Here is a 17,912-nt window from a genome sequence, read left to right as displayed (position 1 = left end):
AAAAAATGCTCTGGAAAAGCACTTAGAAAAACGTTTTTAACAAAGATGCACCGCCCACCCAAGCGCTGGGAATTGCAAAAAAATTGCATCAAAAAACACCCAACGCGAATGCTAACGCAATCAGAACGCAATGTGAATAAGGTCTAACAGTGCTAGATCTTCACATGGTGATGGGACTTCACATGGGACTAGAAACTAATTTCTTAAGCCCTTATTTTAAATTAATTATTCATAAAAACTTTTTTAAGGCACTGTAATGTTTGCAAAGTAGAAAAAAAAGTGACCTTGTGTGACCACAGCACCCTGCAGATGTCTGCTCTTTACCATCACTCTGACCACCTTCACCACCTCTCTCTTCAACAAAAAATATCAGACATCAAGAACAAGGTGTCTACACTGGTAGCCAATCATAATTTTTCAAAATCGTAATGCAAAATTTCAGGAAAAATCGTAATTAATTATATTTGTAAACATAATCAGGAACTGTAATTTTGTGTAATTCACGCATAATTTCTTGCCAAATTAAGTCCTTAATAGCAAAGCCTTCACACATGCCATTGTCACCAAAATTGCTAAATACTATATATTAAGTAAAGGAGTGGGAACAAGGCAAAACATTTTTTCAAAAAAAACTTGCAGTTTTTGAGAAAATTAATTTTAAAAATGCAAAGGAAAAATTTCGTTTTTCTGAGTTTAAAAAAACAGTTTAAAAATATTTTTCCTTTGCAATTTTAAAAATCGATTTTCTCATTTATTACAAAGTCCTTTTGAAAATTTTTTTTTTTTACTTATTCCTCCTATTCTCTACATATATAGACATTCTGGTGACAATAGCATGTATTGGGGGCTTTGCTATTAACTGTTAAATTCAGCACAAAATTATGCAAATTAAGCAAAATTATCAATGGATTACACAAGATCAGTTAAATGTCCGAATTGTAATTTTTTTATGGCTAATTGTGAAAACATATTCAAAATTGTAATTATCAGATTACAAACATCACTAATGCCAATCTCTGTAGTGTGGGGGTGGAGCTTCAGGCTGATTGAGGTTGGAATGGGCAGCTGGTTGTTGAGGAGGACATAAGCATCTGTAGACTGCTATAGAAAGGTTTCATTTTGCAATCATTGCAGTGCTTGTTGTCTTGCATTTTCTAATCCATGGTATGCCTACATAAAAAACATGGTACTGAATTTGGAATTTTGAAAATAAGTAATGGGGGGGGGGGGGCATAGCAAAGAATATGTTTTTGTTAATCCCTAAACCATATACAGTCTATAAGTTAAAGAGGAACTGTAACCAAGATTTGAACTTCATCCCAATTAGGAGCTGATACCCCCTTTTCCATGAGAAATCTTTCCCCTTTCCCCTCCTGCAGTGTGATGTCAGGATCTAGGTCCTGACAGTTTCCCATTTGTAAACCTTGTTGCATTGTGGGAAATAACAGCTGTTTCCAACTGCCAAGCAAGCAGTATCTCACTCTGTACATATATGTGTGGGGGTGTGTGTATATATATATCTCTCTTAAGCTTATTACAATATAAGTGGGTGTGGTTATAAATAATGGCAGTTAGTGCTGTCTAGTTTTTTTTAATGTCTGCCAGTAGTAAAGGTGATGACATGCAACCTCATTGTGGATCGAACATGGCAAATATCAACCACTTCTAGATCTATCTTTTATTTTTTAAATTCTCACTTTGCAAATGTATTGATTTATTTTTTTCCACTTATCGCTAAAGTTCCTCTTTAATACAAGCCAGGAATAAAGCTTTCATTGTCCTGCTTTGAAGGTGTTGCTGCAATTGGTGAAGGCCTTGGTCTACAGTACACGATTCCCAGTCCTCCAGTGGTGACCGGTGATTACATGGATTTTGATATGAATGTAAGTTTTTGTTGTGGCTTTCATAGGATTTAACTCTTTGCTATTCTGTTACAAATGTAAGAATTCATTTCAGTTTTGATTGCTCTAGTTTGATAAGTGTTACTGCACCTGTAGCATCAAAGGTTGAGCCCTTATAAGGTAGCTTTAACTGTACTTTATTTTCTATTCTACGTTTCATCCTACAGAGAAAGGTCTTTGTTTCTATTGATGTTAAGGAGATTCTTAAGCATATTATAAGTATCAGTTATCTAGTTATTTCAGCTACCACTTCAGATAATTAACAGTAGTATGCAGATGTTAAGTGTTTAGGAGTTTGGCTAAAGGTATGTGCTGTCTACAAAATATCTAGACAAAAATAAAATAGGATTTTATGCAATGTCAAAAGCCTCTTCCCCTCTTTAAGGATGGTTGTCAGCAGTGGTGTAGCTAAGGGGCTATGGGCCCTGGTGCAAATTTTACATGGGGCCCCCAAGCACTCTATACATAACAATTGATACGGTGCACCAAAACCTGCCAGGGACAACCACAGTGTCAGAGGTGCAAGAAGGGGATTGGGAACAGTGTTTTAATGATTACTACTATTCAAAGCATCTATAGAAGTGATTATTACCAGCACAGGGACCAATAGAGAGCTAATACTGTGATAGAGGGTGGACCCTTCGGGCCCCTCTGGCCCAAGTGCCCCTATGCGGTTGCTACTTCTGCACCCCCTATTGCTACGCCACTGGTTGTCAGTATTTGATGTAGATGGCCACCCCACCATACCCTTGCAACACAATTCACTGTTGTGTCCAAAATGTTGTCATCTTCACCCTCAATGTCCCTTCTACTTGAGCTGTTAGGTAGGTTGCAGAGTATGTTTTCCAGGGTTAGACCATGGACTTACTCTGGGGTTGCATTGTCTCCTCAGTATACAAATCCTTGCAGTGAGTACTCAGAACACTAGACTGCATACACCAACTTGTAAATGTTTTCCAGTGTTAAATTATGACCTATTAGGACAGATAAAAGCCTTCACAAAAAGCCTTCACAAAAAATCCTATAACATTTTTGTTAGTGCAGATTAGAAGAATATCACAAGTGCTGAACCCTTTCTAATGATCTGGTTTAAAAAATATCTCCTTTACCATTTATAATAATCTTGTGACCATTTCAGGTTGAGTACCAAGTGGAGGAAAAGACTGTTGTGATACCCAATGGAGCCAAGGATTTCACCCTTCCTCCTACTGCTGGAAACAAGGACTCCATGGTCAACATGGGCTTCTCAGCGGACTTCTTTATTTCTATGTTTACAGCTTTCCAGAGCTCTGGGGGCTTTAACATGGAAATCCCATCAACATCTGTAAGTAAATACTGTTGACTGTCATGCCTACACTCCGAAGACTTTGAAAGTACATGGGACTCATGTCTCTTCTATATCGTTAGGAAAGACAAACCAAAATTTATATCGCTACATAGTGAACACTTAGGCTTCATTATCTTTTACCAAGTCAGAGGAGTTATAATTTTTATTATTATTATTTTGTTTTTATATTTATCTTCCCCAGCGCTTTATACAGTTTATAGTCTTCTCAGAGGAGCTCACAATCTAATCTCTACCATAGTCTATTGCAGTCTAGGGACAGTTTTTTAGGGGGCAGCTAATTAACTTCTCTGTATGTACTTTAATTGGGCCAAATGCTGCCTGTCACACAGCGCATACTACGTAGGGCCTTTCTGTAAGCCTGCATAAAACCACCTTCAGCGCTAATAGCAGTGTGGTCCTAGCATACTGGTGGTTCTGAATTTGGGCAATGGTCCTGTGTACATATAAATGACAGGATCATTGCCCAGTCCAGAGCTGCTAGTATCCTAGTACCACGCTGCTATTGGCACTGAAGGTGGTTCAGGCGGGCTTACGGAAAGGCCCTAGTTAGTATGCTGATAGGCAGCCTTTTGGGCCAAGTGTATTAAAGCGACTTCATATCTTGTGCTAGAAGGAGCCGACGGTACTTTGAAAGGTGCGCATGGAATTAAGGAATGCCCCCGTGTAGCGTACTCAATTTTTAGCAGTGCAGCTTAATGAATCCACCTCATATACTCTTAGCAAACCTATGCTCAACCATATATCCATCTATATACCTCTATTGATTCCTCTCCATTTATTCCAAACAAACTAATCAACTAACCAACCAAAACACTGCACATTTATTTTTCTTTCAGGCTTCCGTTGGCAGCTATCTGAGAACATCTCTGCTGGGTTCCTATATAACTGAGGTATTTCCATATACTTTTTGAATTATTTTAAATGTTTTCTTGTAGAAAGGCATAAATAGAAAATAAAAGAGACTAATTGATGAGTGAGTGACTGATAAATGTATTGTTTATTGGCTGAACAAAATTTACACTGCCGTCTCTGTCTGCAGATCAACAAAAGATACAAGGAGGCTCTGCCTGTATACATGAAGATTGTACTGAGCCAAACCCCCATCGTCACACTTCAAGCCAATCAGCTGTTGATTCAGATTTCTCCATATGTGGAGCTGTTTGTGGTGACACCTAATATGCGCCTCCAGCACCTAATGACTCTCAATGTGGTGAGTAGAAACACCAAGTGTATGAATTGAAGGAGTAGAGTGGTCTCTGTACATGCAGATGGGCACCCAGTATAACAAGTTAGAACTCTTTACTGAAGATAATGTGCAGAGATAAATCATACACAACCATCAGCTTAGAACTGAGGGGAACACAGAGTGAATACAGGAATGACAATACCATAGAGAGCCTCATGCACATTACAGTGATATCTCGTGGTTGCTTTTCTGTTTGTTCTGTTGTTTAATCTAACCAGGGCCGGATTACCCACCAGGCGCCTCAGGCAGCTGCTTGGGGCCCTGGTGGGACATACATCATTCAGAGGGCCCAGCTGTCAGCATCACATTCGCTGGGAGAGAGAGCAGCAATAGGTAGCTGTCTGTGTGTGCCTGCAAGCTGAATACAGCCAGCCCGTAACTGCTGTGAAAGCTCATTAGCATCTTCACAGGACTTCCGACTGGGCTGCCTTCCTGCAACTTGCTCTGTACAGGGGCCCCGCAGAAGACTGCTACCTATGCTGCACTCACACACAGAGGACACACAGACTGCTGGACTGTATTGCAGTCTCTAAACTTCTGACCCCCTGGGAGCTGCCGCTAATATTATCTCCCCTCTCCCCACCTCCAAGAGGAAGAAACAGGAACACTTGCAGGGGCAGTGACATGTGAAATCATCTCCATTCTCCAGCTGACAGCTCAGGACAGGATCCCAGCAATAACTTGCCCAAAAGTTCCTTGAAAAAGTGAAGGAGCCAGCCTGGAGGTATGGTGAACAGTGTGGCAGGGGAGAGGCTGTATTTTTTTTTTCTGTGGAGTTGCCATGGACAGTTATCATCAGGGTATAACAGTTTCCTGGCATACTCCTTTTTAATGCAAGTCTGAAGCCACTTAAAGGATACCAGATGCAAACGAAGTAGGGGGGAGCAGGCATGTTCTGGCAGCTGTCCTGATGCCCACCGCTCTCCTCTCTGCCCCTCCTTTCCTACCTAAATGCCCCAACCCCGGCAACCTATTCACCGAAGTCAGACATTAGTGCGCAGGCACTGGCCAGGCTTCATGCGTCCTACACGGCGCGCCTGCGGCCTGGAGCGCATGCTCATGACATCACAGCTGTGTCAGGGGCAGGGCACTCCCGGCCGTGTGCCGTAGGATGCATGCAGCCTGGCCAGTGCCTGCGCACTAATGTCTAACTCTGGTGACCCGGAAGAGGTTGCTGGGGGGCATTTAGGTAGGATTGGATGGGGCAGAGAGGGAAACAGGGAGACAGCTGCCAGCACATGCCTGCTCCCCCCCCCTTCCCCCATATTTCCTACTTAGTTCGCACCTGGTATCCTTTCAAAAAGTAACATACTCACCTATGGAGAGGGACAGCTCAGGATCTTATAGAGCCTTCCCTCTCCTTTCTTGGTCTCCTCATTGCAGCGCTGTCCCCCATTCAAAATTTGCCGCCTCCAGGAGCAATCGGAAGGCTTCGGAAGCAGATGCACTCATATCCTCCAGTTCCTTCTTAAAATGAGCAGCTCCATACTGTGCATGCACTCCTGAGCGCTCACACGCAGTATGGAGAAGCCCATCTTCAGAAGCAGTTGGTGACACTATGTGGCAATATAATACCCTGCAGTTTTCTGTCACCTGCTTGACTTAGATTATCCACCTGCCTGATCGCTTTTTCAGTCAGTATAGCAGGGGGCCCAAGGTCATTGCTCTGCTTGGGGCCCAGGCTGGTCTTAATCCAGCTCTGTTAACATTAATATTGGTGAGTAGTGTGGGGCTAATTCCCAGTTATTTGTCACCCTATTAATAAAGTATTTTTTTATCAACCTGATTTATTCCTAAATAAACCAATTATTGAATGAAGTACCGAATTGGACAGTATAATAAAATGTAAGAATATTTACAGAATGTGATCTAGTGTGACGCAGATCACAGAGATATACATGTACTTTGATGCAATGGTACAATAAAATACAATCCAAAAAAAGTCTTTACTTTATCAAAGTTAAAAGCTGCCATCTGCAATGCATGCTTTTACCTATCCAGTAACGCACTCAGAGTCCTCCATCCGTCTCCCCTGTTCCTCTCCTTTGTCCATCTCCACCTGCTGTAATCAGAAGATACCACCGCTGTACACGATCGCCTTCTGTGGCCTCCATACTTCCTGGTTCACAGATGGCACAATTGCGCCGGGGTTACGCATGAGGTGTGCAGCTAGAGGGCGCCGGTGAACCAGGAAGAGCATAGGCCACAGAAGATGTGTACAGCGGTGGCATCGTCTGATTACAGCTGGTGGAGACGGACAGAGGAAACAGATGAGGGACTTGGAGCTTGTGTCTGTATAGGTAAGAGCCTTGGGGGGGGGGGGGGGGGGGGGAGAATATAAGACGCACTGACTTCCCCCATATCCTTATGGGGGTAATATATCCTATATATAAAAAACACGAAAGCAACATAAATTAATTTTAAAAATATTCAAATGAATAAAGTCATAATTTACCAAAATGTCCTAATTTATTATGATTGCATTATATTCCTTTGACGTTTTACCGTTTCTTATGTATTCCCAGGGCGCTACACTAATTGGCAAGCTGGATGTAAAAGGAGGGAAGATAAAGGCATCAGTAGCCCTGGGAGGGTAAGTTATTAGCGTTATAGTGTATATGGAGTTCTGCCGTCCGGTCACTTTGGTGCTTATCCTGTAGCCACTAACACCAGGCACTGTTACTATCCCCCTCTGAGTCATAGCAACTCGGAGGGAGAGTAATTTGGTGTCCGGCTATCACCGACACACAAATTACACTGCTGCACAGCCATAGACAAAATAACATTCCTTCCTGGACTCTTCCTGCTCAGTAACTCAGCACCTATTCAGTAAGGAGTCCTTGGGCTAGGCTCCCTATCACTGCTACTGCCTATAGAGCGCATCCTAGTGACTGCAGCCCAAGTGTTTTGAGTCCACCAGGAGAAAAGTGCAATATGAATATTATTTGTCTTATCTTGTATGGCGGCACCCAGGTCAGGCGCAGCGCGTGGAAGAGTGAGCGCCGAAATGACCTGTCGCGAGTTATTATGGGGTGAAGTTATATTGGGGATGTTTCTTACGGCTGTGGTTACCTACACACAGATTACGGGTTAGCACACCTTTTTGGATGACCGATTCATTATTAACGATGTAAGATGTATTTCAAGTATAAACTAGACTAATAACACTGCCCGTTCTCTATTGCAGCTGCCTGATTGTCAGCTACCACTAGATATAATTTGTCCATCTTCTACAGTGATGAGGTAGTTAGCCCCCTTTATCTGGTAGTTAGCAGACAAAGACTCACCAAGCATATGACCCCATCAGCTCTAGTTACCTTAATAAAACTTTGCCTGTCAGCAGTGACTGCCATGTTAGGGAGTCTTGCCTTGGACTCTTTTCTGAATAAGTACTGACCCTAGCAAGGATTCAAACCCTGGTCTCCCATGTCAAAGGCAGTGCCCTTAATTAGTACTCTATTCAGCCACTACTGGGTAATGAGCCACATAAACCATCCAATGACGTGCAGAAATGTGCGTCGGCACTAGACCATTTCGAGTCACAGCAGACTCTTCCTCAAGCATGAGAAAGTGGCAAATTTAGGGATTGTGGTCGTGTTAATTGCACTAACATGCCAGAGAGCGACTGGTTAGTGGACTAGTGGCAGATATATGCTATATACACAAATTACAAAAAATTAGAGCTGAACAAGTTCATTTTGCATTTCAAAACCATTTGGCTGTGCATTATCAGTGAACATCTGAATCCTATAGGTTATATTATTACTTACATCATGGATGAGAGGAAGTAGAAAAGCTGCAATGAATGTTTTGGTAACACCAAATGAGAATATTAATGCATGATCTTGCACATAGGCATAAATATACATACATAAAATCAATGCAACATTTTTCTCATGGGTGCTAGTAAAGCATAAAATAAAATGTGATTTGCAAAGTGTTTAAGTCTAGTGTAGACACAAGTATTTTAAACTACAATGTCTGCTACTTTTACTAGTACTAATATGCTTATTTAAATATTCATTTTTTATTTTTTTTTTTATTTCTCTTACAGCGATCTTAACATTGCCATAGCATCCAGTTCTTTTGGATCATGTGGTTGCAAAGTAAGTTACATGGACAAACAAAATGCTTTTACTTGCTTTTACTGAAATGGCCCCTCAAAAGTCAGTAAAGATCAACTTAAAGCGGATCTGAGATGAAAAACTAACTATAACAAGTAACTTGTCTATATACGTTACCTAAAGTTTAGATGGTTTACACAGAAAATCTAGCTGCAAACAGTTTTAATAGAATATGATTATTTATTCCTGTGATGCAATGACAGCAGCCATGGTTGTAAACATTACACAGAGGCAGGCTTATCTGCATCTTGAGCCATCAGCCTAATCCCCTCTCCTCCTCCCTCCTCCCCTCTGCCTCTGAAATCTCTGGCTAGTAATACCTCCCCCTCCTCCTGCCCAGACTGAGCTCCCATGAGCCCTTGCTACTGCCTTGGCTCTCTGAAAACCTGTGGGCGTGGCTTTTTTAGTTTATAGGGAATTAGAGTATTAAAACAAAAACAAAAAAGTATTTGGCTTGAGGAATGCCCTATAAAAAATAGGAAAGGAACACAATTATGCAATGTGTAAAAGTTCACCTCGGATCCACTTTAAGTAAGAGGGATATGGAGGCTGCCATGTTTACAGTATTTCCTTTTAAGGAATACCAGTTACCTGGCCATCCTGCTGATCCTTTACCTCTAATACTTTTAGCCATAAACCCTTAACAAACATGCAGCACATCAGGTGTTTCTGACATTATTGAGATTAGCTGCATGCTTGTTTCTGGTGCGATTCCGACACTACTCCAGCCAAATTCGACCAGCAGGACTGCCAGGCAACTGGTATTGTTTAAAGGAAATAAAAATGACAGCCTCCTTATTTCTTTTACTTCAGTTGTCCGGACAACCGAGGTGACATGTGACATGATGAGATAGACATGTGTATGTACAGTGCCAAGCACACAAATAAGTATGCTGCATTCCTTTTTTCTTTATCTGCCTAAAAGAGTTAAAAATCAGGTATGCAAGTGACAATTTAACACTTTCCTGACAGTAAATGGCTTCTGAGAGTAGGAAAGAGATAACAAGGGTCAATCGATCATAGATTTTATCTCTGGCATACTTCAATGAATGTGTCATTGAGAAGAGCCCATGCAGCAGTAAACAATTCAAAAGTAGATTTAAATATAAAGTAAAACTGTGGAATAACTTTAAAAGTAATTTTTAGAAGAAGGAGGATAGAGGATTTATTGTTTATCTCATTAGTTAATTTTTACCTCGGATGTCCTTTAAGGCCTGGGACCCACTGGGGATTGTTGTTGGGCTTTGGAATCGGGTTAACGCTTTGTGCACCAATCCCAGAGCGATTTGCATCTCGTTTCCTGGGAGTTTGGTAGTGCTATCAGGCATGGGCTTTCGAGACCTTCTGGCTTGAAAGAGGAAGCGCGATTGAGAGTCATGGAGCACGACTTTCATTACGCCTATGATACGTAAAGGAACGCAGACGTCCCCGAAGACTTCTGGGTAAGTTAACTCCCTGCTGCCTGTGGTCACAGCTAAAGTCATTAGACTTCATTTGAATTCCAAATTCAAGTCCTTCTGGACTTGAAAGCTCATCTTTGAGTGCTATACAATGCATTTTTCAATGCTTCTGATAAACAGGTAGACAAGGAGAGCGGACCAATCCACTTAGGTAGAGGGAGAGTTGACCAACCTAACTAGTCAATCGCCAATATACTGTTATATACTGGGTACCACATACAGTACAGCAATAGTATCTGTTCATACATAGCACCCGTATATGATTTTTTTTTCTTTATTTGGTGTGCGCGTTGGAAGAGGGGTCTTATACGGCTTCCTCCAGCCCCCTGCATTCGTCCTGTGCCCTCGCTGTAGCTCTGGTGGCTCCCTGTCCTCTCCGATGGAGATGCCAACCTCTCCAGCTTCTGGGTCAGCTTCTACTGTGCTCCAGCCTGCGGCTCACTGGTCCAGCTGATGTCAAGTAGACTATACTGTGCAGGTGCAGAACTACTGCACCTGCGCAGTACAGTACGGATGATGTCAGTGCGACTCTGAGAGCCGCTCGCGCAGGCGCAGTGGACATCCTGCGCTGGAGGGGACCCCAGGCCACCGGCGGTGAGCAGAGCTGTGGCGTGGGCACAGGATGGCTGGCAGGGGCAAGAAGTTGTGGTCACTTGCAGTGGTGGCAGTTCTTTGAGATCTTTGCCAGTCCTGCCTCTAATAGACTCCTTCCACGCACATACACTGTTTATCCTTTTCATTAGAGTTCTTCAAATTTAAGCAAAATTAAATCTAAGTAATTGTAAAATTATTGAAACCCCACATGTATGCTATTTTAGGCAGACTGTTCTGATTCTATTCCACAGCCATCAGTACTGAACGGATATATGCGAGATATCTTCGAGAAGGCTTATCTGCTTGAACTGAATGGTAATCAAAACTATATTCTGTTTAAATGTAAACTGTATTTAACAAAAGCAGACTTGTGATTGTTCTTACTGCATAAATGCATGTTACACAGCCAAATTCAGCAGGTGTCCTCTTGCAACTCCTATAGAATGCCAGGGGGCGTGGCGCACCAGGTGATTGACAGCAAGTGGGTGTCAAAAGACCTCCCACAGAGGCCATGAGCAGAAGGGAGGAAAAGGGGGATCAGCGCAAGAAGGAGGTGCAGCGGGGACAGCAGCAGGGACCTCACCTGGGTCCCCTCCTTCCGCACTCTCCCCCTCCAGATATGCAGCAGGCAGTTGCGGCTTGTGGGGAATTACTCACGTTGCATTCCAGCAGCTGGAGCGCTGCATCACCGTCACATGCCACTTTTCCACCTTCGATGCCGCTCACAGAGATCGGCATTGAAGGGGGAAACCTGTGGCACATGACGGCACATGAAGCACAAAAGGGGCAAAGAATTGCCCAGGTAGAGCCGGTTCTAGCTACAATGGGGCCCTGGGCCAAAAGTAACCCGAGGGGCCCCCTGAACTCGGACAAGGTGGGTGTGTGGCTGCCTCCATAATGCGGGGGCAGGGGTGCTCTCCATAAAGAGGCAGTGCAGGGCATGGAGGCTGAGCTACATAATTTAGTGGGGTAATGGGGACACTTGGGGGGCCCCTATGGATGCTGGGGCCCTGGGGAAATTGCCCCTTTTGCCCTTATTATAGCGCCGACCCTGTGCCCAGGGTATCAAAACACATAAAATAGAAAAAAGTGAGGTAACTTACCTCAACAAAGACAAATTCATGTAATTAATTTCAATATGCAAAGGCTAAGTGCATATTAAAATTCACCTGACTGCCTGCTAAGAAAGCAACCACTATTGCTTGTTGATGATTTCATAGAAAACAGACCATATCTTCATATTTCTGCTCAGAATTGTATAAAATATTAACTTCATCATTATATTACAAAGTAATTTTTTTCCTTTCATTGTTTGAATGAATGAGTTGCCTGATATTTCCTACTTACAGCTGCATTGAGTGTCGGAGTATCTCTGCCATCGCTGCCAAATGTTCAGGTCATCCATGAAGTCATTGAAGTTCAGGAGGTAAGCCATGCACATGGAAAGATGTACATTGTGGGACAAAAAAGCAGGTTCAGCAGACCAAAATCCATACTAGCCCATGTCTTACCAGTACCTTGTGTACCAGTACCGGTTTAATGGAAATGAGTAGACTGACTGGAGTGACAAAGGATTTTTTTTTCTGAAATATGTTGATTCCATTAAAGTGGAGCAAAAAAAAGAGCATATTTACCCTATATACTCATGTATAAGCCTAATTTTTTAGCACAAAAAAATGTGCTTAACCAGTTCAGCCCGCAAGTGTTTGCACCTCAAGGACGGAAACAATTTTCCCCTGTCAGCATTCCTCCCATTCATTTGCCAATAACTTTATCACCATTAATATATATTGGGTTTTTTTCGCCACAAATTAAGTTTTCTGTGGGCGATACTTGTTTTCAGTAATTACCGTACTTTATTTTCTACGCATTTCATATGCAAACACCCCAGTCCCCCCCCCCCCCCAAAAAAAAAGAAAAAATACACTTTTTCTCCAATTCCATCCACTATACTGTTAAAATAAGCAATGCTACTATAAATAAAACCCACCCATTTTATCTGCCTATTAGTCCTATCACAACATTTAAATTATGTTCCTAGCCTGTATGGCGCCAATATATTATTTGGAAATAAAGGTGTTTTTTTTTTCTTGTGTGACCCATCAATTGTAAGCCCTTATGTACTAAAATGACAGTAATATACCCTCATGACACACAAATTAAAAAAAAAAATAAAGTCCCTAAGGAAACTATTTATAGAAAATTTTTTTGTAGTGTTTTTTTTGTTTTTTTTTAACATCTGCTTGGTAACTGGGGTGGGGGCTTTGAAAGGTATTGGTTTTATTTTTTATATATATATTTTTTTTAAATTAAAAATATGTGGTGTGTGTAATATAACTTAATATATAACTCGCCACTAGATGGCAATAGAAACACTCCCTGGATTACCAGGAAGTGTTTGTTTATTTATTTTTTACATTTCCATTCACTCCCACTTCCATTCATTTCATTCACTCTTTATTATGAATGGACATGGCCCCTGAACGGGGGTCATGTCCATTCATTACACGCACTGCAAATTAGTACAGGGAAGCTGTACTTCCCTTCCCTAACCGCCGACACAGAAAACCACCAGGGTGCGCAGGCCCGCAGCCCCGCAGGTATGGCCGCTTAAACACTGTGTCTAGATAGACTTGAGCGGTGCCTATCTGGATGAGTATTCTGCTGAACTGGTTAAAAGTTACCCCCTTGGCTTATATGAGAGTCAGTGCAGCAGAATAGATGGTGGAGCAGGTTTTGGGGATTGGGGATTCTTCTTGTGTGGGAAATCACTGTGTCTCATATCTATGACGCCATCTAGCAGCATCTTGAGACACCGCTGTATCATCCTTGGGGCACATCTGGCTATGGGTAGGGAGGCTGACTTGTACTGGGGACACATCTGGCTACTGTGGAGGGGGCTATACTGGGGAGGGGGCTATACAGGATTTAATCACTTTTTTCTGGTTACTGAGGGAAAAGTCGGTACCTCAGCTTATAAATGAGGCGGCTTATATGTAAATATATACAGTACCTGCTATAAATATTTTTTTATTCTTTTCTTCTTAACCACTCTCTTTACACTATCACTGTGGAAGTGCCTGTACCTTTAAAGTCTCTTGGGCACGCTCAGCCCTTCCCATGTGACTGCGCTAGTGGACCTCCACTTTACTCACCATTACACAACACATACATGTTTTTACAAGTTGACCTTTTATGCACAGTAGCATAGGGTGTCATGCATCATTCTATCAAAGAAAGTGGCATTATTTCTTAAGTAATTGCTATGTGAAAAAAGCTAACAACACATATACACATCTAATTTTGATTGGCTATTTCTACCAGTTCCATGTAGTTTGAGGGCCAACAAATTTTGAATACTATGAAGAGATTGCGTAGGTAAGGTAAATTCTCATACTACATGGAGGTGGTAGAATCGGTCAGTGATTGTTTAATCACAATTGGATGTGTGGATGCACCCTAAAACATCGGTCAGAACACAACAATAAAGTGTCTAATTGAAGCTACTTTTGCGGGGGAGGAGTTTTAACCACTTAGCCACCATGCACTATACAAGTTTGCAGGAATATTCTTTCAATTCCTAAATTCCTAACATTTGTATCTATTTACAGAAATATGTGGTCATGTCAGGAGATGTTATCTATACCAAGTAAAGCCAACCTGTCACGTGCTGCAAGAAGTCACCTACCAAGAATTACAGCAGTGGCATCTTTCATCCAGGATCAGGAGAGCCAATAATGTAGTCTTCAAATAATAAACTCAATCTTCATTCTAAAATTTGTGGCATAAAAAAAATAAAGTGGCCAGAATTGTTCAACATTATTTTAAAGTTTTGAAATGTCTTTTTCTGTGTATATGTGTGTGGCCAAGAATGTTCTTCAGGAGTCCATAGCAGAGCCGGATCATCCACAAGGCACGCCTAGGCAGTTGCCTGGGGCCTGGAGAGAGTCTTGGGGCCTTGGTGGATGCTGGCCCCCACTAAATCTTAATAAAAAAGATTTCACGAACATCAAATTTGTGAACATGCAAACCCGGCAAACCGCCATAGATTTCAATGGGCAGGCGAATGTTAAAACCTATGGGTGTCAGTGGGATGTGGAATGCTGTACACAAAATAAAAAAAACAGGAGACAAATGTACTAGCCTTCAAAAGGGCTATTTTGGGTGTTTTCAGTAAATAGTCAGTGAGGAACAAGAACACAGGCCTAGCTAATGCTTTCCCTACCTAGCAAGTGTGACCCTGCTCTCAGCCAGCAGAGAATGAATCCAATATGGCCACTGCAACTGCTTTTTAATAGGGGAGTGGGAGGTTCAGGAGGGGGTTCTAGCTGATTGGCTGCCATGTGTCTGCTGACTGCGAGGTAAAGTCAAAGTTTGGCTCCATGATGCTGTACTGTATAGGGGGCAGATCGAACACGCCAAATGTTAGCAGTTCGCCGAGAATGAGAACAGCGGAAATTCGCTAGGAACTGTCCGCCGGGGAACAGTTCAGGCCACCTCTATCCATAGACAGCAGCTCTGAAAAATACAGATTCAGCTTGAGTTAGCTTTCTTTGAGCTACATTCTGAGAATGCTAACTGCAGATAACAGAAGCAAAGATATTAGGCCGGGTCGAGGCAGAGGTTTAAGAAGCACCACCCACGTACATGGCAGTTTGGCGCAGAGGTTTTATCAGCGCAGGGTAAGCTGAATGACGGCTCTCCCTGCTGCCGCACAAATTCAGGGAGGTGAATTCCCCTCCGAGTCGTAGCAACTCAGAAGGAGAAGAAATTTGGGCAATCGCTGCATCCCAGAATTACCCGTGCACGGTGCATGGACTATAGCATTACTGCTATACCCGCGCCAAGCTTCGGCGCTACACAATGCGCGGCGGGCACCAAAAAGACCTTCTTTGGCACCAGCCTCTAGGTGCAGAGAGAAAATGACTTCTGTGCATCCCTCCCATCTCTAAATCTTCAGAGGGGTGAGTCACTTTACCATAGCACTGCTGCACTCTGTGCATCATGGGGCCTCTGGCTACCTATACTAGGAAAGGAGGAGGCAGGGGCATAAATCTGGTTATCTATACAGGAGTCTCCTCTGGCTACCTGTATACTGGGATGGGGACTTCCTCTGGCTGCTGTTACTGGGGGCCCCTCTAGTTAGCTATAGTGTGGGGGGGGCTGCATCTGGCTACCGGCCCATTCACACTAGGGCGATTAGCGTGTGATTCCCGCTAAAAGCACTAGCACAATAGTAAGTATGTGGCAGTGATCTCACTGCCACGATTGCCGCCAATTTGCGATTAGCGGCAGTCGCCAAACACGTTACCTACAGCATTTATGGGCGATTTCGGAGCAATTGCGATTAGCGTGTTGTAGGTCCCCCCAAGAACGCGTATTTGTCCAGCGATTTTTCCACATCAATCGCAGAAAAATCACTTGCGCAAAATGGTAGCGCTAAGCACTACCATTTTATGCTTTTAAGTGTGAAAGGGCCCTACCTTGTGCTGGGTACTACTCTGGTTAACTATACTGGATGGCTACATCTGGCTACCTAATACTGACGGCTCCTCTGACTACCTATACTGGGGGTTATATCTGGCTACCCACTACTGTGGGGGGCTACACCTGGCTTACTATACTGGGCGCTATGTTTGGCTACCTAATACCCAGGCTCCTCTGGCTAACTAAATTGGGGGGGCTGCATCTGACTACCTAATACAAGGTGCTCCTCTGGCTACCTACACTCAGAGCCGGGACAAGGTCCTCCAGCACCCAAGGTGCTCGGCTTTAAAGTGGACCCAAATTAAAAACACAAGATTTCAGAAATAAAATCTATTTTCTAAATTATAATAATAAATAGCAGCCTTTTTTCAGCTGCATGATGACAAATATAAAGTATTTTACATTTATTGGAGGAACCCCTCCCTTCCTTTCAAATTGCCGGGATTTTTCCGGCAAACTGGTGGAGTAGATGGTGTCCGGCAATGGAGGAATTGCTAATGGCTGCCCCCAGTATAACACTAGCTATGAAAAGAGAAGGGTGAAAAGCATGCACTGAAATGCTCATAGGTTTGAAGGAGTGTTTATTTATCTTTGTATGTGTCAGAGTGGTGCAACTAAATATTTTTCATTAAAAAAATGTTTTGTTTGGGCAAATGTGGTTTCCCATATTGCATCGCTCCTGCATATGCAAATCATATCTTTATACCCCTGAAAGCAAGTCTCCACATCCAGAACTGGTGGTGTATAGTGAGCCTGTAGCTAATACATTTTACAGAACCACATCAATCCAGCATGCAGAGAGCCTGTTATAAACTTCTGGTCCTCCTCAGTGGATGGCATGGATTGGTTTGGCTCTATGGGAAATGGGCGTGGACCAGCACTAAGGAATATCCAGATAGCCTGTGGTGATACAGAACCACCAGGAAGTTACAGTTTAAAGCCCAACCACAAGAAAAAACATATATAGGGCTTGATTCACAAAGCGGTGCTAACTGTTAGCACGCCTGTGAAAACCCCCTTAGCACGTCTAAACGAGCTTTTCGCGCGCAAAACTTTATGCGCGTAAAACTTTACGCGCGAAGTGCCCATTTAAGCCTATGGGACTTTGCGCACGCATAGGACTTATGCGCGCGTAAAACTTTGCGCGCAAAACTTTGCGTGCGATCTGACTGAGAAATCTGGTGCTAACCTACTTAGCACCCTGGTTAGCACGTCTAAAGACTTTAGACGTGCTAAGTAGGTTAGCACCGCTTTGTGAATCAAGCCCATAGTGTGTTAAAGGATCATAACCTCTTTTATACTTTGTATGTATGAACATCCTAATGACTGTTGGGCTGAATATACTGGAGTAGTACATACGGCAAATACTTCAACTCCTATGGAAAATGGAGGCAATAGGGGTGACAAGAGAAGATGAGTGCACTCATTGGTGTCAATGGGGCTAGGTGGCTGGCCAAGGAGTAACCTTACCTGAATTGGTGGCTGGTAAGCCCGTATTAGGTTCACAGCAGTATAGTTTTGTCCCACTTGCCGGGGACACGGCATGTAGCTATTTAAGGCAACTGTTGTACTCCGCTGAGGGTCCTCGTGAAGCTGGTACCTTGCTCTAACTGGCCACACGCAGCTCCTGCACCCTGTGGGTGCACTGGGTGCCAGTGAGCAGCAGGTGGTGTTAGTGGCTGGACAGCATGCTGAGTACTGCAGGAGTCTTAAAGGACAACTGAAGTGAGAGGGATATGGAAGCTGCCATAT

The 17,912-nt window shown here is 43.0% G+C and overlaps 1 protein-coding gene across 4 annotated transcripts in view; it reads left to right on the top strand.

The window, feature by feature from the left end:
• The window catches only part of LOC137542294 (BPI fold-containing family B member 2-like), a 47,115-nt gene extending 32,620 nt beyond the window's left edge, over nucleotides 1-14,495 (top strand). For 3 of the 4 annotated variants that reach the window (XM_068264100.1, XM_068264101.1, XM_068264099.1), the window contains exons 8-16: nucleotides 1,792-1,883; nucleotides 3,040-3,225; nucleotides 4,086-4,139; nucleotides 4,289-4,459; nucleotides 7,021-7,088; nucleotides 8,550-8,601; nucleotides 10,898-10,988; nucleotides 12,023-12,099; nucleotides 14,285-14,495. In XM_068264100.1, the coding sequence (XP_068120201.1) occupies nucleotides 1,792-1,883; nucleotides 3,040-3,225; nucleotides 4,086-4,139; nucleotides 4,289-4,459; nucleotides 7,021-7,088; nucleotides 8,550-8,601; nucleotides 10,898-10,988; nucleotides 12,023-12,099; nucleotides 14,285-14,326 (833 nt within the window). In that variant the 3' untranslated portion in view covers nucleotides 14,327-14,495. The remainder of the gene's footprint in view (nucleotides 1-1,791; nucleotides 1,884-3,039; nucleotides 3,226-4,085; nucleotides 4,140-4,288; nucleotides 4,460-7,020; nucleotides 7,089-8,549; nucleotides 8,602-10,897; nucleotides 10,989-12,022; nucleotides 12,100-14,284) is intronic. The other variant, XM_068264102.1, reaches the window with a different exon arrangement.
• Nucleotides 14,496-17,912: the final 3,417 nt, after the last annotated feature.

The sequence above is a fragment of the Hyperolius riggenbachi genome, chromosome 12, assembly GCF_040937935.1.
Source record: "Hyperolius riggenbachi isolate aHypRig1 chromosome 12, aHypRig1.pri, whole genome shotgun sequence".
NCBI lineage: Eukaryota > Metazoa > Chordata > Amphibia > Anura > Hyperoliidae > Hyperolius > Hyperolius riggenbachi.
The sequence above is the reverse complement of the archived record's forward strand: the minus strand, read 5'-3'. Positions and strand labels throughout refer to the sequence as shown.